The sequence below is a fragment of the Microplitis demolitor genome, chromosome 5 (assembly GCF_026212275.2).
Source record: "Microplitis demolitor isolate Queensland-Clemson2020A chromosome 5, iyMicDemo2.1a, whole genome shotgun sequence".
Lineage (NCBI taxonomy): Eukaryota > Metazoa > Arthropoda > Insecta > Hymenoptera > Braconidae > Microplitis > Microplitis demolitor.
The window spans coordinates 20464694-20486957 of NC_068549.1; the positions used below are offsets into that span (position 1 = coordinate 20464694).

The 22264-nt window shown below is 30.9% G+C and overlaps 2 protein-coding genes across 3 annotated transcripts in view; one reads left to right on the forward strand and one right to left on the reverse strand.

Moving 5' to 3' along the window:
* Positions 1 to 383: 383 nt before the first annotated feature.
* LOC103579430 (cysteine sulfinic acid decarboxylase) lies at positions 384 to 4171 on the forward strand. The gene is made up of 8 exons (XM_008560820.3): positions 384 to 606; positions 1852 to 2036; positions 2108 to 2402; positions 2511 to 2699; positions 2769 to 2833; positions 2914 to 3103; positions 3475 to 3644; positions 3722 to 4171. Exons 1-8 carry the CDS (start codon positions 442 to 444, stop codon positions 3966 to 3968), a joined length of 1506 nt encoding a protein of 501 aa, XP_008559042.1. The 5' UTR covers positions 384 to 441; the 3' UTR covers positions 3969 to 4171.
* A 1623-nt stretch (positions 4172 to 5794) lies between these two features.
* Positions 5795 to 22264, reverse strand: part of LOC103579428 (semaphorin-5A) — a 76823-nt gene continuing 60353 nt past the window's right edge. Inside the window, exons 5-11 of one of the 2 annotated variants that reach the window (XM_008560819.3) lie at positions 11775 to 11982; positions 10960 to 11162; positions 10567 to 10666; positions 9266 to 9465; positions 8299 to 9073; positions 6710 to 8227; positions 5795 to 6636 (exon numbers count right to left, since the gene is read on the reverse strand). In XM_008560819.3, the coding sequence (XP_008559041.1) occupies positions 6433 to 6636; positions 6710 to 8227; positions 8299 to 9073; positions 9266 to 9465; positions 10567 to 10666; positions 10960 to 11162; positions 11775 to 11982 (3208 nt within the window). In that variant the 3' untranslated portion in view covers positions 5795 to 6432. The remainder of the gene's footprint in view (positions 6637 to 6709; positions 8228 to 8298; positions 9074 to 9265; positions 9466 to 10566; positions 10667 to 10959; positions 11163 to 11774; positions 11983 to 22264) is intronic. The other variant, XM_053739073.1, reaches the window with a different exon arrangement.

Sequence of the window (22264 nt, forward strand, 5' to 3'; positions counted from 1 at the left end):
TATCATTTGACCTCTTGATCTCAATTTTTTTTTTTTTTTTTTTTTTTTTTTTTTTTTCATCAAAAATCGATGAAACTATCAATGATCTAAATCTGCTGTTAGAATAATAATAATTTTTTTCAATTTAATTTTTCAAAAAATTTAAGCGCGAAAATAAATTTTTAATTTAATAAATCTTTTTTTAATTAAATATATATACAAGTGATATAGTTCAATAGCATATATTTATTTATTGGAATAATTATCTCGGATGCAAGTGTCGTGGTGATAAATAACAAACAAGTAATAAAAAAAAAAGTTACATGTACGTAATAAAAGTACGGACTGTACACAGAGTGAACCTGACTTACTTGGTAATATCCAAGGAATAACGGTGGGGACAACTCTGTTGGCTTATGGTATTTTTCCAACAGTCCAGTGTACTCTTAACTTGTTGGTAGAATGGCTGAAGTAACTCCTGCTTCTGAATGTTCTCGAAAATTAATAAGCAATTTTGATACTAAAAAACTACTTGAGGATGTGCTGGAAATACTAAAAGATGAAAAGGTCTTTGATACCACTGGTGAGTTTCCGGTGGTTGAATTTTCACATCCACATGAGCTTCAGGTAAGCTATTTTATAATTTATTATTATTATAACGTTAATATTTTTTTTAGAAGCGGGTATCGAGTAAGAGAAAGAAATTTATTGAGATTTTTTTTTTTTTGAATGATAAGATATTTTTATTCACTTCTTTTGTCACTTAATATTTTATTTATGGACTTTTGTAATCGTGACATTGGCATTCAGAATATGCAGATTAATATTTCATGATCAAAATATTTATCATTGTTATTATTACTGCTTGTAAATACAATATAATTATTTTATTGATGTAATTATTTAAGTAATTTAGAAATCAATGTAGATCTATAGATCTTTAAAGTTTTACAGATCTAAAGATCTATGAAGATTTACAGGTCTATAAAAATTTAGAGATCTATGAAGATCTAGTGATTTATAAAGATCTAGAGATCTATGAAGATCTAGAGATCTATATAGTTTCAGGGATCTATGAAGATTTATATATCTATGAAGATCTAGAGATCTACATAGTTCTAGAGATCTGTGAAGATTTAGAGATCTACGAAGATCTAGAGATCTATATAGTTTCAAAGATCTATGAAGATCTAGAGATCTATATAGTTTCAGGGATCTATGAAGATCTAGAGATCTACATAGTTCTAGAGATCTGTGAAGATTTAGAGATCTACATAGTTCTAGAGATCTGTGAAGATTTAGAGATCTACGAAGATATAGAGATCTATATAGTTTCAGAGATCTATGAAGATCTAGAGATTTACGAAGATCAAGAGATTTATATAGATCTCGTGATTTATGAAGATCTAGTGATCTATGAAGATGTAGTGATCTATGAAGATTTAAAGATCTTTATAGTTTCAGAGATCTATGAAAATCTAGAGATCTACGAAGATATAGAGATCTATATAGTTTCAGAGATCTACGAAGATTTAGATATCTATGACGATCTCGTGATTTATGAGGATCTAGTGATCTATGAAGATCTAGTGATCTATGAAGATCTAGAGATCTTTATAGTTTCAGAGATCTATGAAGATCTAGAGATCTATTTAGTTTTAAAGATCTATAAAGATTTAGATATTTATGAAGATCTACAGATATATGAAGATTTAGAGATCTATGGAGGTTTAGAAATTTATATAGTTTTAGAGATCTATGTAAATCTAGAGAGTTGCCTCGATCTAGAGATCTGCAGATTTAGAGATTTATATCGATCCAATTACTAAATTTTAATAATTGAAGATCTCTTGAAAATTTTTTTTTCCACAGAAAAAAATTGACATCAAATTAAAAAACGACGGATCAAGCGGTGAGGAAATTAAAGATGCGGTCCGTAAAATAGCGCATTATTCAGTAAAAACATCAAACCCACATTTTCACAACCAACTCTTTTCTGGAGTAGACAGTTACGGATTGGCCGGCGCTTTGCTGACAGAGTGCTGCAATACCAGCCAGTAGGAATTTTACTCACCATTTAATCCCATGAAACATTGATAGTTTTTTACACAAGAAACACTTTTTATAGATATACCTATGAAGTGGCGCCAGTGTTTCAATTACTAGAACGTCAAGTATTGGACCAGTCGTTAAAATTAGTTGGATATCCGGGATACCCAGAGTCAGATGGGATTTTATGTCCAGGTGGCAGCATGTCGAATATGTACGGCATAGTATTAGCACGATACTCACGTATTCCTGAAATAAAAACCAAAGGTTTAAGTGGTTTGCTACCGCTGGCAATGTTCACAAGTGACCTTGGTCACTACTCTATATCAAAAGCTGCTCATTGGTTGGGTTTAGGAACCAACAACATTTACACAGTAACTAATAATCGTTTCCATTTTAACGTCAAGATCATAAATTATGGATGACAATTTTATTTTATTGATACAATAAATAAATTTAAAATTTTTTGCTATTGAATTCAGGTAAAAAGTGATGAACTAGGACGCATGGACCCAGAGGATTTGAAGAAAAATATAAAAGACGCTAGAACTCGAGGAACGATTCCATTCTTCGTGAATGCCACTGCGGGGACAACTGTCGTTGGTTCTATTGATCCACTTGAGGAAATTGCTGCCATTTGCAAACAAGAAAATCTCTGGTTTCATATCGATGTTTGTTTTGTTTTTTATTTATTTATTTTATTATTATTTTTATTATTACTATTTTTTTTCATTGCTTAGGCGTGTCTAGGAGGCACTTTGTTGCTGTCAAAAAAATATCGCGACCGACTTAAAGGAGTAGAATTGTGAGTTTTTATTTTTATTAATTATTAGATCGCATTGTAATGGATTAAGATTATATTTGTTTCGTATTATAATTATTTAGATCAGATTCAGTGTCATGGAATCCGCACAAAATGCTCGGCGCGCCATTGCAGTGTTCATTATTTTTAGTTAAACGGAGGAATTTGCTACACGAGGCCAATTGCTCTGGAGCGACGTATTTGTTCCAACAAGATAAATTTTATGACGTTTCTTGGGACACTGGGGATAAAAGTGTCCAATGTGGAAGGAAGGTAATTTTACAAATATAATAGGGCCAGAGGGAGGGGGGGGGGGAACAAGGTATTGGTAAAATACGACAATGTACCGTAACATGAGAAATTTTTACCGTAAGCACCCCTGCCTTTTTATTTTTACAGTACAATATTTCCCTTTGTGGTGACATATCACAGTTTTGCAGAATTTTTACGGTAAACTTCCGGTTTCTTATTCCAAATTTACGGTAAAAATAATTCACTGCGCACATGGAATGATTTTTTTTCAAACTCTGGAACTCCGGGTGATGGGTAGAATTTGAATTTAAATAAATTCCGTATTCACCCGATTATTTACAGTCTAAATAATCAAGAATTGCTATCAATATTTTTTAAAATTATTATTTAAGGTTGATGCTGTCAAATTATGGTTAATGTGGAAAGCAAGAGGCACAGATGGACTCAGTTTATCAGTTGACACAGCCATGGACTGCGTTAACTATTTTTTCAACAAAATAAAAGACCGTCAAGGTTACAGACTCGTATTTCCAAAATACGAGGGCAATACCATTTGCTTCTGGCAAGTTATCTAATCGCAATTACTATCAACAGAACAACAAATATATAAAGTTAATAATTTAATTTACTTACTTGTAGGTATATACCCCCAAGTATGAGAGCCCAGGAAGAAACAGAAAAATGGTGGGAAAAATTGTACGCATTAACGGCTAAAATAAAAGAACTTCTGGTGTTAGACGGGCGATTATTAATCGGTTACAGCCCGCTGTCAAGTAAAAAAATAGGAAATTTTTTTCGAATGGTCGTTTGTTGTCAGCCGACACCGACCTATCAATCAATGGATTTTGTTCTTCAGCAAATTGAATTTATTGCTCATAAATTATAACCTCTAATTTTTCTTCACTGACATGAAGTCATTACTGCGCATGTCTCAGCAAAAACATGGACTTCATCATAGCCAAATAATGGGAAAAAAGATCATTCTCTTGCGGAAGTACAAAATTCATTTTCAGGTCAAAAATGAATATTTTTAGCTAATTATATATATTACATAAATTTTGACAGGACTTTTGAGGATAATTAAATGTTGGTAATTGTTAAATGAATAAATAAATAATTAAATAACACAGTGCATTTTATTAATAAAAAATCATAATATAGTTTTACAAAATATTAGTAAATCTTTTAACTCTAATTTTAGAACAATGCGATCCTTATTTTATATAAATTACATAAAATAGTACTTATATTAATATTATTAATAACAATCACGATAATTTGGTATTAATCTAGATATGCGGAGTGAAAATGGATTAAATCCGGAGTATATGCCCGCTCGGTATCCATGTCAAAAAAGCATTTTTTTGACATCAGAAAGATGACATAATTTTTTAGATAACTTTATGATACCAATAAGATGTCTTCCTACACTTTTGCCGAACGGTGTAGCAGATGACTGTCCTGGCGGATCCTTATTATAGTAAATTACAATAATTCACCGCATTTTGTCGTAATTAACCTAAAAGACGAAATTTTTACGGAAAACTTGCAATAATATGCGGCAATTAACGATATTTTGAGGTTAATTACAATAAAGTACGGCATTTTTAGCGTAATTAGCCATATGCTTCTTTATTTTTACAGTTCTTATAGAGCAAGACTTCACTTTACGATAAAATACCGCAGGCTTATCACAATTTTATGGTAAATTACTGCTCTTTGACTGCAAATTTACGGTAAAATACCTCGCGTTTACTGTAAAGTACTAGATGTGTACTATGAAATACGCGTAATTTACCGCAATTTTTAAAAATACCATAAATTACAATAATCCGAATGCACTAGGGTACAGATTTTAAAAAAAATCTGTAATTACTCCGGATTTTTCCAGTGTATATATAAATTTAAAATAAAATTTATGACAATGAAAAATCCTCACTTATATATTCTTATACCTCTATGTATATATTTACTTAATTAGTATTTGTTAATATTACCGAGCTCAATATGAGTCATATAAATTGAAAACGTCCTACGCGTTTTTAATACATCGTAAAAAGAAATTAATTAACAGATTAATTGATTAAAAATTCAAATTAAAAAAATGATAATTTTTTTATTTACACTTCATGGCACTACATTCATAATTTAAACATAATTATCATATTTATAGTTAATACTAATAATAATAATTAATTATTCTCTTTGATAAACTTAAATAATTAATTAGTAACCTACAATACTAGCGATTAATCGATTAATCTATTTACAAGTTTGGCTTTGCCTGTTTACAATGAGCGTTAATATGAGCATTATTAATTAGTTGATAATGATATTAATTCTCAGTATGACACGTTTTGCTTATTAATAATTATAATAATGATAATATAAAAATTTTCGATTAATGATTAATGATTACGTCGTCACGATATATTTTTACAAATGATAAAACACGAAAATATTAAACGCCCAACTTATTGTCTGTTGTTAATTATAATAATAATATTTGATTAATTTTCACGATTTGTATAAAATGCTTTTTTTTATTTACAGTAACAAATAAATAAACTTTGAATTTATAAAAAATATCAACTGCAATTTTAATTTCTTAATTATGTATAATAATAATAATTACTATTATTATTATTAAAAATGAATCTTATATACTAATTAAGTATCATCAGTCAATCTTATGAATCTCATAATAAAATATATCGATACCAAAGTAATTAATGTCATAACCTAATTTTCGTAATTTTTCAAAATTTGAATCATTTGAATATTTACCAATTCATTTTTCTATAGAAATTTTTTAAGTATATTTTTTTGTAATTAATTAATTAAAAGTACTGATTTCTTATTGTTTTAGTTTTTGGGCTTCTCTATTTTTACAGCGCGGCCGAACATGACCGATGATAGCCGACTACTATCGAGTCTGACCGATCTGTAAAAATTTGTTTTTATGTCGGATAAAGCCGATGATACCTGAATCCAATTTTCAATCTCAAACATTCATACAAATTAATTTTGTAAACTGACCCTAATTTAAAATCGCATTTTATAGTAATTGGGGTTATCACGATTAATCATTGACTTGAGTATGGAATGTTTATTTTTCTTTATTTGTTTTTTTATAGTTGACTCCGTAAAAGAATGATCTTTCTACCCACCATTTTTCTACAACTAAGTCATTACTGCGCATGCGCATTAGTGCAAATAAAAAAAGTATAGCCTCAATTGTGAATTTTCCAATACTTCGAAAACATGGATGTTCATAAATTTTCAGGGTTACGACACTTAAAAACTAAGATATCGTTCTATATACACATTTCTTTCCACTTTTTCTAACTTCAATAATATTTTTCTTGATCCAAATCAGCCCTAATGTGTTGCTGACCATGACTATTTCTTTTCAAAGTCGCCGACTCGTAATCCAGAGCTTTAGGATACAATTTAGGGCTGCCAAGTCCGTTGACATTCGGATTAGTTTTGTTGCGTATTGTTCCATTTCCGTTGCTAGTACCTGAGAAACTCGGTTGCCTTTTGGCGTTAACCTAGACAAAAAAGCCACCAATTAGACCAATTGACATCAACCACTCCTTCAATCAACCGACTCATCAAACTTACCTCTTTCAATGGTACAGCAACATAAGGATTCTGTTTGCTGATGTAATGAGGACTTCCGGGAACCCCAGGTTTCCTTCTCCTCAAGTACAAGAAGCACATCATCGCCGTGAGCGCCAACCCCAGCAGAAAACCAGCGATGCAGCCACCAACGACAGCTCCCACTGAAATTCCCGCAACATGGACACTTCTGGGCAGAGCATTGGTGAGGATTCCGTCTCTCCCCCAGTCACTTCCAGTTCCCATTCCAGTTCCGTCATCATCTTCGTCGATATTAATCCAGCATTTGCGGACTTCACGACTAGAACCTTCACAAATTCCATCTCCCTGTTCCATAAGACACTGGCGCTTACGGAACTGGGTCTGGCCATCGCAAGGTGACCATCCACTCCAGGTGTCCCATCCATATAACGACTCGCAGCTGGGCATCTCGCAAGACTCGCGCATCACACTGGGACCTTCGCAACCAACAACTGCAGCCGCAGTTCCTGACGCCACGGAACCAGCGTCATTGAAACATTCACGCGTTCTCGTTCTGTAGCCTACACCACATGACACCGAGCATTCAGACCAATCTGTCCAACATGACCATTCGCCTCTAGGACCTTTGCTTTGCAGATACTCATTGTCCACGGAATTGATACCATCTGTGGCTCCTTTGCACGGATTCGTATTGCAGATGCGCGTCTGTATGCTTGATCCTTCACAAGGTGGCGCCTCACACGTGCGAGTGCGGTGTTGAGAGCCACCATTACATGCACGGCTGCACGCATACCAAGATGACCATTCAGACCAACCGTCAGAATTGTCGAAGTTGTTGTTGTTCGCATTCAGAATTGAATTTCTCAAACACGAACCGTCATTACGGCAATAGCGTTCCTCTTCTTTAGCCAAGGATACACGCACTGAGGCCGGGTCATCAGTCTGAGCACGGCAGCTAAAACGATATCGTTTTTCAGTGAATCCCACAGCGGTTTGACTTCCGTTTATTGATAACCAAGGTGTCCATGCGGAATATCTTCGAGTTTCGGAGCATGAATGCGTGTTACAGTCCTCGATTTGGAAGTTGCAGCCCGAGCACTCAGGAGTTGATGGTGTTGTAGAAGATGCCGGTTTGTCGCATGTGCGCTTGCGTATGCGGATTCCGCCATTGCAGGCCCGTGAGCAGGAATTCCATGATCCCCATGGCGACCATTGACCTGCTGACTGCGTTGGAGCTGGTAAGGGCGCTTTAGCTGGTGTTGGACACGGTGGTAAATCAATGCAGACTATTTCGTCGTGGTCGTGACCTACGCAGACTCGGCCACCGTAAGCTGGCGCTGGGTTCGTACAAGTGCGGCGACGTGTTTTTATAGCGAACCCACAAGTTTGTGAGCACGCTGACCACGCGGACCAGGCTGTCCAACCTCCGTGCAATGTGCAGTTGGCAACCTTGATACGCGTGCCCGTACACTGCGAGCCGCCATTTTGTGGTGGTGGGTTGTTACACTCTCGCGTTTGACATTGGCACGTATCTGGGCTCTGTAAAAATAAAATCTCGTCAAATCGAAGTCTCAGGGTTTCAAAATTCAAATTTAGTAAAATAAATTTACCTCAGTATCAATGTGCGGTCGCAAATGTGATCTGATATTATGAGCAGTTGCCATTTCAGCAGTACCATGTTGACAAGAAGCCCACGTGCTCCAGGCACTCCAGCCTCCGTCAACCGGATCCGTCAGCACTGGGCACATCGTTACCTCTTGAAGCCAATGATTGGCCAGATAATTTTGCGTCGGGGCCTGATCGCACTTCATTAAATGGGCGTTCCAACCACAATACGGGTCCTGCGCATTCAGACAAGCCTGTTCTTTCTTGTGCCGATGGCACTGGGCCGCGGGAATCCTCAACAATCCAGTTTCCATCCCCACATACAGACTCTGTGAGTCTTTCAGAAACTGGAGCGTCATCGCCGGTGAGGGAAACGGACCCCATACTTCAACGATGCACGTCTCTTGAGTCCGTGGAAGCACAGAGATCTTCTTGATAACTCCATCTGTGGTGGCGACGTAGAGAACCGTGACCCCGCGGTGGATTTTGGTGGGGGTGACATCTACCGCGATGTGAGTGAACCGTTCGAGAGTCGTCGTATGCAATGGCCCCGAGGATGTCGTCTGAACTGCCTCGTCCATCAGCTGGTAGCGCTGATTGTCGAAGATTTGATGGGCCGCCGGCTGCTCCACGCGACCACAATGCTGCCGGTACTGATTCGGAACACGTTTTTTTTCCCATGCTGCTCCCGAATGCTCCTGGTGCTTAAATGGGCCATTGAATGCCTGATTTATCGCCGTCATGTTGAATGAACATATCGCTGAACCCGCGATTGCGTTGCTGTAAAAAAATTTAATATCATTAATAAGCTGATCAATTATTTTTAAATTTATTTACTCAGCTGTTACCGTTTATTTCCCAGATTGCAAAGAAAATAAATAAATAATTTAATTTTTCCAAGTTCAAGTCCTGGGTTAGCTTGAATTTATTAATTTTCTGTATGTAAATTTTTTTTATTGGACTATAAATTACCTGGGTGTTGTAAAACTCGCGTAGACGATCCCCTCGTCTGGATGGTAAGCGGCGCCTTGTATTTCGTCATAATAAAACGGAAATTCACCGGGAAGTGAACAATTCAAACGGGCTTTGCTAAAAGTTGTCCATATTCCGCGTTGTACTGTAGGACTCCCGGGATCTTTCTTGCAAACTCGCGCTATTCTTGAATATATTTTCTGTAATAAAAGGTTTTAAATGTGATTTACTGGGATTGGCATTTTCATATTTTTTTTTTTTTTTAAAGAAATTATTCACTAGCTCACGGCTGATTTATTTAATTTTCTTTTGGGAACTCGGCCAGAGTTCAATCAATTTAGAAAATTTATTGGCTACTGGCCGTGAAATATGAAAATTTATTAAATTTATTTATTTTATTATTAAGATTTTTTTTTTTAATTTTTTAATTTAAAAAAAAAAATGAAAAATTGTAAATTTATATTTGAATTAAAAAATGTTGTATGTATGTATATATGTATATATTAGCAATTCATGTCTATATTTTACGGTCTCTTACCCAGAAATTTATACGAGTTTTACTATATAATTCAGCAGCAATTATATTATTATTTTCAATATATATAATCATTCTTTTGTTATATTTTAGTCAATTTATCAAAAGAATATTTAAGTGAAAAAAATTGTAGAGATGACTCAGAGAAGAAAGTTAAATTATTCACATGAAATTAATTTTTTTTAAATATAAAAAATAATCATTTTATTTAATGAGTGAGTGTAGCAGACAGACAAATTTAAAATTGTAAATAAAAAGAGTAAATAATTTTTAAAAAAATATTTAAAAAAAATGCACTTCTTAATTTTCAAATTTTTTAAATGCCCATTTTTTTAAAATTCTGTTTTATTTATTATATACTCTCTTTATTTATAATTTTAAATTTGTCTAATGTCTGCTACATTCACACGTATTTAATTTTATGATCCTGGTTAACAGACAGTTATCCAAAAAAAAAAAAAAACTAAAAATATGCACATATAGAAAATTTAAAAAACTCCAAGTGCAATTTTTAAAAATATTTTTTAAAAAATAATTTAACATAAAAAAAAAAAATCCAAAAGTTATTAGTCGGCTTATTTTAGTTTCATTGAATATTTTTAATTAATTATGCAATAAATAATTTAAAATTCCGTAAAAGTATGCCCCCCCCTTCCTCCCTTCAAACCTTTTTCGATAAATTTTGTCGCTGTAGCAGTGGAAAATTAATAGAGAAATTTTCATTTTAATAAATAGCAAAATATATTTATATTATTTATATATTTACCTTTCCACAGTTTATATATTCGACAGCTACTTCACGAAACATAAAATAAACATGGTCTTCTGTTTCAAAACTACCAACAAATTGTGGATCATTGAGCCACCTGAAAGTAAGTAACAATAATAATAATATAAGTAAAATATATCTTAATTTAATTTTCGCAATACATAATTATAATTACATTAATAATAAAAAAAATATCATTTTATTTATACGACAGGAAGTTGAATAAATGAGTTGACGTGAGTCAATTAAATTGATTAAGTATACCAATGAGTAAAAAGCTGGTAAGTAAGACAAATTTAATTAAAAATTTTATTAGTTTTACTTGACTCAGTTATATATATTTTTTTTTATTATACATATATATATGGTTTAGTGTAATTTTTTTAATACCTAGAGTCGTATTGCTGAGTACGGAGACTTGGCGCCGCAAGAGTGCGATAAATAGTACCATCAGTACCGGAAAAATCTGTCGGTGCACCAGCAAACAGACCAGCATTTTCTTTAGCCAGTAGTGCCGTTACGTTGGCTTGTGGTGAGTATGGACACATTGCAACACCAGATACTGAACTTGTTATACTATTTATATTTTCAATCTGCAATAGATAATAAATTTATTTAAAAACTTACACAAAAATTTGAAATAGCGCTTTAATTTACGCTCGTATGAAAAAATGTCCTAAATACTTTTTGTAGGAAATTTAATTATCTACAAAAAAGATATCTTATACTTTTTGTGTAAACCCAACAGATCAATCAGAATTTTGATTTGAAAATAAAAAAAATTCTTATGTGGAGGGATTTTTTGTTTTTCAACTTTAGGTGCGTATTCTGGCCAAACTATCGAAGATACGAAAAAAATATAAGAGTAAAAATTTATAGGAAATTTAATTGTCTGTAAAAATGACCAAATTCATTTTTTTCATAAGTCCAATAGTTTAGGTGGAATTTTAAATTTAAAGAAAAATTTTCAAAAAATAATTAATGGAAAAAAAAATTAGCATTAATTAAAATTAATGAATGTAAAAAAAAATTAATACAATAAAGTCTGAGTCTGTAATAAAGAGTCAATACTTAAAAGTCTGAATTATGTAAATTACAATCTTAATTACATCAACCAGAGCCAGGAGAGTAGAGAAAAAAAAATAAAATAAACGGAGTGAAGAAGAAATTAATTGTGAATTAAAGCAATTAATAATAATTATTACCTCACGCCATGTGCACTGTGGGCTGAAGGCATTAGTACCGCATGTAAAGAGACTTTTGCCATTGGTAAGCAGGACCTTGATGTAATTGTGACAGTCTTGGGCTGTTTGACCTTTGTCTTGGCACACTGTCGCTTTTTCCGGTGGCGCTGGCCACGACGCGTGCTCCAGAGGCGTAAGAGAGTTCAACGTCAGCCGATACAAGTTATCTCTGCAATAAATAATGACAGTTATTATTATCATTATCAATAAATTTAATTATTTTATTTTACTGTTAAATGTGCCCGAAAAATTCCATCTGTAGTAAATTTAAAGTTGTCTTCAAAATTTGGCCGCTAGGATCTAATTTTTTCAAATTTAAGATCAACATCGATCTCAATTTATGAGAATTTGAGATCGGAAATCTAATTTATTGTTCATGAAACTCCGGATTTTTTTTTAATTCGAAATTTGGTTCATTCAAAATTTTTAAATTTTTATTTTCTTAACTTGGATCTACGCAGATTATAGATCGATATGAAAAAATTTGATCTAAGATCTAAGAAGACTTTCGGATGTAGATCTCTGTAGATCTTTTTTTTTATCAAACCCTGGAATTTTTTTTAAATCGAAATTATGTACTTTCAAAGTTTGATCATTTTTTTTTATCTTTGATCTTTACGCGGATTATGGATCGATCTGAAAAAATTTGATCTAAGATCTAAGAAAGCTCTTGGATGCAGATCTTTTTTTTTATCAAATCCTGGAATTTTGTTAAAATCGAAATTTTGTTCTTTCAAAATTTGATCATTTTTTTTTCTCAACTCAGATCTACGATCTAAGCCAACTAACGGACTCAGATCTCCCAGATCCAAATTATTGTAATAAAAATAAAAATGTCCAAATTTCGAGTTTCAAATTTTTCACCCCCATGTTAAATTACAAATTTTCCTTTAAACATTCAAAAATTAATCAGAAACTATCTCTAAAAAATTAAAATCTGAAACTGCAGCAAATAAATAACAGCGTGACCTCAAGGCTGCACAACAGGTCGATGTAGGCTGTACTTAAACCCGCATTTGACAAAGTAAAGTCAAGTGATTCGAGCAATCGGCCGGAGAAATTTAATATCGACAACACAACCACTGACCAGCATTCCGAAACAACCTACTCTAATTTTATTTTAAATCTTCGTAGGCGGCAATCTCAATCCACTTATACCTTCACATCATTATTATGTAGCGTAAATCGATCGATTGACGATCGACTTATATATATAAATATATGAGTAGGTTGGAAACTGATATGGACAACGACAAAACTATTGAGTTAAATCAACTTACACCGGACTCTTATACTTGTGATAAATTATCAATCAATTTATAAATAAACTTGCGTTGGCGCAATTTATATATATAAATATATATACATATATATATAATGTAATAGACTAGTGGAGTGAATGACTTGATGGTTAAAAAAGTTATTGGCATTATAAAGAGTTGACTTTTATTTAAAGATCTGGTTTAATTTTATATATATATATATATATATATATATATATATATATATATATATATATATATATATATATATATATTTTTTTTTAACACGGTGTTACTTTTTATTTAAATGTTATAACTTATAAAGTTGTGGATAAGAACTTATCAGTAACAAGCTCGTGAGTGAGATCGAGGTTCGCTCAAAGGTGAGATAGACAGCAAATATATTACGTCCTAAGAGGACTTATGACACGCGACTTAATTTTTTTTTTTAGTGCGAAGGAAATTTTTTTGCTTGAGTGATATAAGAGTTTGATACCAAAGGCGCCAGATTTTTTTTTTAAATAGTTTATGGAAAGTTTGCATCAGAAGGATGATAAATTTTGCGGTTGCTTGTAAATTTATGTAACAAAATATTTCTGGAAATTTTGGATGTCAATTTTGCCAGGTGATAAGAGCGTTAAGAGTAATTAGCAAGACAAATATTCATAAATATTAAGAGATAGGAGATAGAGGCGAGTAAATTTCCGATTGACTTGAGCCGATAAATAATTGCCGGCGACTTAGCAGGTGAGGTACCGACTAGTGATAGGATGAGGGATTGAGCTCCAGATTTCCTCGGTCCTATGATCAGACGATACGCGGGTGCCAACAGGTTCGGACTGCGCACACTCAACTACTGGAACATTTATAACGCCGTTATCAGCTAATCACTAATCTCGGATTGACATTCTCCGACGCCAAACTGTCCGGTCGTATATATTCACCGATCAATAATCAATAATAATTATCGATCTTTCAATCTGGTTTATTTTTTCAATCACCTTTTCTATCAAAATAATACTCAATTAAATTGATTATGAATTTTGTTGTCATTAATGACAAAATTGCGCTAAAGACAAGCTGGAAAAAAATTAAGATCTACGGAGCAGATCTAAGGATCGAGGAAGATCTCATAGATGCCGGGGATTTTTTTCAAAAGATATATGAAGATTTCAGTCTTATCCAGAGTCTCAATAAGAAAAATTGATAATAATTATTGAGCTGTATTGATATTATTGGGAAATTTTTGAAGATCTACTGATTTTAGATCATTAGAGATCTTTTAAGATCACTATAGATCTGAAATCGTTGACGATCTATTCCAAATTTGAGATCTACACAGATCAAAATTTTTTTTTCCGAGTATATATATATATATATATATTCCTTGAAAAATGTTTAGTCACTAATTGTAAAAAAATATGGGGTAAATTGGTCAGCTTGGATAAAAAATTTCTAAAAAAAAAATTCCAAAATTTTGAACCCAATTTTTGAAAAATTTTTTTGCCCAAACTTTGCATTGGTCTTATGGTGTCCCATTCTATTCCGGATACCAACCAAAAGTATCTAATTTTTCCCGAAATTCCTATAAATTTTAAAGTTAAGAAACCCAGTACCCAATCGGGAACTAGTTCTCGATCATTATATATACAAATATATGAAGTGATCGGGTACAAGTTCTTTTACCATATACATTTTCAAAATAAAATTTTCTATAAATATCTGATAAGAAAAAAAAAAATCTAGAAATTGATTTTTTAATTTAAATGTTAGCGGTCTCTAATAATTAATTCTGTTGTTACTTAATACCAGTTAAGAGTAAGAGTATAATAATTATAGTAAAAAATATTTTATATGAAATAAAAAAATAATTTAGCGCCCACGTAGGCGCCATTTATGCTTCGCTGCCGGTTTATTTCTTGTCAAAGTGGTTGCAATCGACAAAAGTGAAACAGGAGGACGGCTCGAGGCCGTTTCAAATCTATATATATATATATATATATATATACATAAATATATATATGTAATTTACTTGTATACAAGTTGCTGTGTAATCAGTCTCAAATGTCATGATAAAAATGTAATGAATAAATATAATTAATATCAATAAATAATAAAATAAAATTAATGATTTGAAATAAAAAAAAAAAAGACTTTATTTAAAATAATTGAGTTGATATAAATATGATTTATAAAGTTGAATTGAATGAAATTGAATTAAGCTTAATGTGCAGTACGTTTGCGCTTAATCGAATAGAATATAATAAAAGTGTTAACGTAGTCGGTAATACGGGAGCGAATAGCATCGAGCGAATAAAAACGGCAATGAGGATTGAAGATTGAGGATGGAGAGTAAAATGAGTACAATAATAAGGAGGATGGGAAGGAGTAAAAAAAAAAAAAATAAGTATATTAGAGTTATATAGAAGTGACTACTTGGAGCTCGTTATTGCGCTACTTATCAGAAAGTGGCCACATTGAAACAGATTACTTCCTGCTCAGTGCACGAATACCCTCAGCTTTATTTAAATTTTGCTAAAAGACGCTCTCTGTTAACTCTTTCGTAACACAAACAATAGATTGTTTGTTTTTAAAAGTTTTTGTTTAAAAAAATTTTAAAACAGTTGACCCTGAGGGACAACCTCAAAACTTCCCGCTTTCGAGCTCAGGAAGCTTGAAAATGTTTTTATTTGCAAATTTTTGAGCAATTTGATGTCAAAAAGTGTTTATTTCGTTGTTCAACCAAAAATAATAGATTTAGTTAAAAAATAGTTAATTTTTGTCTTACGATATCTTTGGAACGAATCAACCGATTTGAATCTTCTTGGTGGCAATTGAAAGGGCTTATCAAGACCTAAGGCTTGATACATTTTTAGGCGATTCGGGCAAGTAGTTTATGAGTTATATAAAATAAATCTCAAAAAAGAGATTTTTTTAATTTTCATTTTTTGTATTACTCGCAAACTACTTGACCGATCGACTTGAAATTTTATCCAGACCTAAATCTTAATCAGTCCTTTCAATTGCCGCCAAGTAGGCTCAAATCGGTTGATTCGTTCCAAAGATATCGTACGACAAAAATTAAATTACATATATCCATACATATATACATATACATACATATACGTATATACACGGGCATCCGTTCGGAAATAGTCAAAATAGTTTTTTAGGACCTCAAAATGTCAATCGGTTAGAAATTTGATTTTTGAAAATCGGATCGAAACCAATAACTTCCCGCTTTTTGAAAATTTTAAATTTTCTTGGCGGGAAATTCAAAAAAAATTAAATACGCAAATACTTTCTCTCAATTTGATTGATATGCAGTAACTATAACACCGCTCTCACCAGCTGTCTCATTGATATAACGCTGCAAGACTAAAGTAAAGCGAAAGAATTTAAAAATATCTAAAAGCCCACGCTAAGATACTAAATCGCATAATGTGCAGTATCGCTGGTCTACCTGCGAACCCGAACCTCGTCATTCATTACACGCGTGTGTACGCATAATTCGCAATTTCGACATACAATGCTTTAGGAACGTGCTCGCGTAGGTTGTTTGCGATACCTGTGTATCTCTTATTTGTTTAATATGCAGCCAGATACTACTCGCACACTGCGATAATCAGTCAGATGGACAGACTTAAAAAAAAATTATAATTTGAATAACAAACAGAAAATGTTAAACTCCCCAATTGTTGGCCATTTTTAAAAATGATAATCACTGGGAAAAAAAATCTGGTCAAAAACTTCCCACGATAGCTGTCCACCTTCTCGGGAATCAACGGGCAAAACTCTCAGATGATGATTGTTTGAATGTTCGCTACAATGTTATGTTATTAGCGAACTCATAATAATAATATTAATATTAATAATATTATAATTTTTATTTACTATCGACACCTACCGGTAAAACGATCCCAAACGATTAATATATCGTTCGCATGCGACCTCAATTTCCATATCAGTCTCGCATCGATCTCAAGATTAATCGAGGCAGACATTTGGATATTTTTACCATCAAATCAACGAGCTTGTTATGCGATGGTTTTTTTTTATTGTCAAAATTTTTTAATATCAAAATTAAACGAGACCCGAGAGAGGAAATTAATTTTTTTTTTGCGGGGATAATATTTACGGGTGAGTTTTGTAAGTGATGCATTACTGGGCGTGCATTTTTATGGAAAATAATTCAGATAGCTATTAAAAACTCATTTTTAATGGAAAACTATACCATTGATGGTGAAAAATATATTTTTAATGGAAAATGTTTTTATAGACTATAACAAATTTCATTTTCATGAAAAACCATTGCATTGGCCAGTGAAAACTTATTTTCGAAGGAAAATATTTTCAGTAGGCATTGAAAATTTTTTTTCAATGGAAAATATATCCAGTGGCCATTAAAAATTAAATTTCAATTGAAAATATTTCCAGTGGCCATTTAGAATGAATTTTCAATGGAAAATATATCCAGTGGCCATTAAAGATTAAATTTCAATGGAAAATATTTCCAGTGGCCATTAAAAATTAAATTTCAATGGAAAATATTTCCAGTGGCCATTAAAAATTAAATTTCAATGGAAAATATTTCCAGTGGCCATTTAGAATGAATTTTCAATGGAAAATATATCCAGTGGCCATTAAAAATTAAATTTCAATTGAAAATATTTCCAGTGGCCATTTAGAATGAATTTTCAATGGAAAATTTATCCAGTGGCCATTAAAAATTAAATTTCAATGGAAAATATTTCCAGTGGCCATTAAAAATTAAATTTCAATTGAAAATATTTCCAGTGGCCATTTAGAATGAATTTTCAATGGAAAATTTATCCAGTGGCCATTAAAAATTAAATTTCAATGGAAAATATTTCCAGTGGCCATTAAAAATGAATTTTCAATGGAAAATTTATCCAGTGGCCATTAAAAATTAAATTTCAATTGAAAATATTTCCAGTGGCCATTTAGAATGAATTTTCAATGGAAAATATATCCAGTGGCCATTAAAGATTAAATTTCAATGGAAAATATTTCCAGTGGCCATTTAGAATGAATTTTCAATGGAAAATTTATCCAGTGGCCATTAAAAATTAAATTTCAATGGAAAATATTTCCAGTGGCCATTAAAAATTAAATTTCAATTGAAAATATTTCCAGTGGCCATTTAGAATGAATTTTCAATGGAAAATTTATCCAGTGGCCATTAAAAATTTAATTTCAATGGAAAATATTTCCAGTGGCCATTAAAAATTAAATTTCAATTGAAAATATTTCCAGTGGCCATTTAGAATGAATTTTCAATGGAAAATTTATCCAGTGGCCATTAAAAATTAAATTTCAATGGAAAATATTTCCAGTGGCCATTAAAAATTAAATTTCAATGGAAAATATTTCCAGTGGCCATTTAGAATGAATTTTCAATGGAAAATATATCCAGTGGCCATTAAAAATTAAATTTCAATTGAAAATATTTCCAGTGGCCATTTAGAATGAATTTTCAATGGAAAATTTATCCAGTGGCCATTAAAAATTAAATTTCAATGGAAAATATTTCCAGTGGCCATTAAAAATTAAATTTCAATTGAAAATATTTCCAGTGGCCATTTAGAATGAATTTTCAATGGAAAATTTATCCAGTGGCCATTAAAAATTAAATTTCAATGGAAAATATTTCCAGTGGCCATTAAAAATGAATTTTCAATGGAAAATTTATCCAGTGGCCATTAAAAATTAAATTTCAATTGAAAATATTTCCAGTGGCCATTAAAGATTAAATTTCAATGGAAAATATTTCCAGTGGCCATTTAGAATGAATTTTCAATGGAAAATTTATCCAGTGGCCATTAAAAATTAAATTTCAATGGAAAATATTTCCAGTGGCCATTAAAAATTAAATTTCAATTGAAAATATTTCCAGTGGCCATTTAGAATGAATTTTCAATGGAAAATTTATCCAGTGGCCATTAAAAATTTAATTTCAATGGAAAATATTTCCAGTGGCCATTAAAAATTAAATTTCAATTGAAAATATTTCCAGTGGCCATTTAGAATGAATTTTCAATGGAAAATTTATCCAGTGGCCATTAAAAATTAAATTTCAATGGAAAATATTTCCAGTGGCCATTAAAAATGAATTTTCAATGGAAAATTTATCCAGTGGCCATTAAAAATTAAATTTCAATTGAAAATATTTCCAGTGGCCATTTAGAATGAATTTTCAATGGAAAATATATCCAGTGGCCATTAAAGATTAAATTTCAATGGAAAATATTTCCAGTGGCCATTAAAAATTAAATTTCAATGGAAAATATTTCCAGTGGCCAGTAAAAATTAAATTTCAATGGAAAATATTTCCAGTGGCCATTTAGAATGAATTTTCAATGGAAAATATATCCAGTGGCCATTAAAAATTAAATTTCAATTGAAAATATTTCCAGTGGCCATTTAGAATAAATTTTCAATGGAAAATTTATCCAGTGGCCATTAAAAATTAAATTTCAATGGAAAATATTTCCAGTGGCCATTTAGAATGAATTTTCAATGGAAAATATATCCAGTTGCCATTAAAAATTAAATTTCAATGGACAATATTTTTAGTGGTAAAAAAAATTCATTTCTAATAGAAAAAATTTCCATTAGCCATAAAAAATTCATTTTTCATAGAATAAATATCCATAAACCATTATAAATTTATTTTCCAATGCAAATTAATTCCATTAGCCATAAAAAATTTTTTAACAGAAATTAATTCCATTAAAAAATATAAAAGTAGCAGTTAATACATAACTTTTAATTGAAATTTTTACAACCCTCATCACTCTTATAAAATAAAATAAAAATTTAATCAAGCGTGAATTATCAAAGAAAGTAGTTATAATTAAAAAAAAAATATAAATATTATAATTAACATATTAGTATTAAAATTAATATTGATATTAATAAATATTTATTAAATCAAATATTTATTTAATGAGACGATTTAATCTCGTATTTAAATGGTCAGCTTTTAAATCAGCAATTATTTTCATTAAATATTTTTTCCATGTACATACATAAATATACATATGTATATATACATACATACATATATGTTTATGTTTTATGTGAATGACGATTACCTAATCCGTAATCCTCGATTATGTGGCACAGAGGCTTCTAATCGTATTCTCGTATCTGTCGTTAATTAATTAACACGCGCGTGCCTTTTAAACTAATTGCACTAGTGTTTGTATATCATACACGTGTTAATCATTAGCTTGGCTAGATTTTACGTAATATTGTCCCTAATCTATTTGACTGATAGCTTACATTGTTCTACTATTATGACAATTAATCATTTTGATAAAATGTAAAACCAGAACTTCAGCCGAAATTAGTTTTTTAATTCCATTAATGGAAATTCAAATTCAGGGTAAATTTTAACAGAAAAATTTGGAAAAAAAAAAATTTGGAATTTCTAAATTTGATAATTTTGTACTCTTATTTTTTTCAAATTTTTTTATATAATTTTTGTACTGAGAATCCAAAAAATCAAAATTAAATGCCATTTTTTTTTGTTGGAAAAAAATTTTAATTGGACTGCATCATATATTTATTTTAAAATAACAGAGTATGCGATCATTTATTTCTGATGAGTTTGAATCTCGAGAAAAAAAAATAAAGTTTTGTTTAATATGCATTAAATATATGCATTAACGATTAATGTTTAATAATGTCCCCGTTAATTTGTTGTCAGTAACATTTTTTACAAGAGAAAGTTCGGAGTCAGTAATTATTACGGCGCCATGATTTACATTCTCTTTGATGTTAATTTACTGTCATACATATGTCGTTATGTGTGAAATATTATTTAATATTCAAATATCGTTGCTAGTTTTTATTTATTTATAAATTTAATATCTCATATTAATAACTCGTCGTACGACAGTTGTAATATAGAAATTTTTCCATGAAATGTTATACTGAATTTTAATTCAAATTTTCGTTACAAAGATACATATATATAAATTTTCAGTTGCTTCTCCTCTATATATTTATTTCCAAAAAAATTATAATTTGATATATTCGTAGTTTGATATAATGTTACTTGAACCTAAAAACGCTACTTTAATTCTCTACTAGAGAACAACAAACGCATCACTGCGCCACCTGTCGGCAACTTCCGTACTATTCCTCATTTCAAATAATTCGCTTTTTTTTTACCGTAAATTGATTAAGTTTTCGTTACTTAAATTTCTAAACGACCAAGTCGTTTATATATGCGTACATATATATGTAATTGATCTATTAACAAATAAACTAAAATTTAATCGTAGGTAGAACATGACAACCCACACGCGTTTTAAATGCCGTAAGGTTTCATGGTACTCTTGATACTCATAATAATCTCGGTAGCATATTTATACCGATACATAACTTGTATCAGTATACTATAGACTGCGCGAGTAGCTACCTAATATAATGTAATATAATAAAATATATAATACGTACCAGGGTACTAGTATACCTTCACTTAAATATAAATATGGCCCAATCGACTTGTCGATTATATTCAAGATCACTTTTAATAAATGGCGCACTAAATGCCAGTTAAATATTTCCGTGCCTACCGATTCGATGTATATGAGCTATTATTACTATTATGTCTATTATTTCTAAAAAATTATTGACAGCTTTGTCTTGGATATACAAAGTATGATATTTATTTTTTTTAATATCCCTGTCTTTATAATGGCTGACATTTACAAGTACTCCTGTTATTCCCGCGGGAAAATTGTTCACTGAAGCAAATAATAATAAATATATATATATATATATATATATATATATATATATATATATATATATATATATATATATATATATATATATATATATATATATATATATATATATATATATATATATATATATACAAAGGAGAGTGGGCAAAATGAGACGAAATTTTTTAACGAAATAAACTCTTTTGAGAAAATGTTTATATATAATCTATAGGAAAAAAAGTATGGGGTAAGTTGGACACCTTAATAGTACGACCATTTCAGAATTTTGATTAAAATTTAAAATTTACTCGGCATTAAAAAATTTTTTTAATAGACTGCAGATCAATATTTACAAAAAAAAAAAAATTTCTCCCAACTCTCCTATTTTTTAAAATATATATGTATTTATTATAGTATATAAAAACTA

What these genes read in the sequence shown, in the direction of transcription:
- LOC103579430 (XM_008560820.3), top strand. Translation starts at nt 442, where the DNA reads ATGGCTGAAGTAACTCCTGCTTCTGAATGTTCTCGAAAATTAATAAGC. An exon ending in GAACCAACAACATTTACACA is followed by an intron (nt 2,403 to 2,510) that starts GTAACTAATAAT and finishes TATTGAATTCAG; the next exon opens with GTAAAAAGTGATGAACTAGG. An exon ending in CGACTTAAAGGAGTAGAATT is followed by an intron (nt 2,834 to 2,913) that starts GTGAGTTTTTAT and finishes ATAATTATTTAG; the next exon opens with ATCAGATTCAGTGTCATGGA.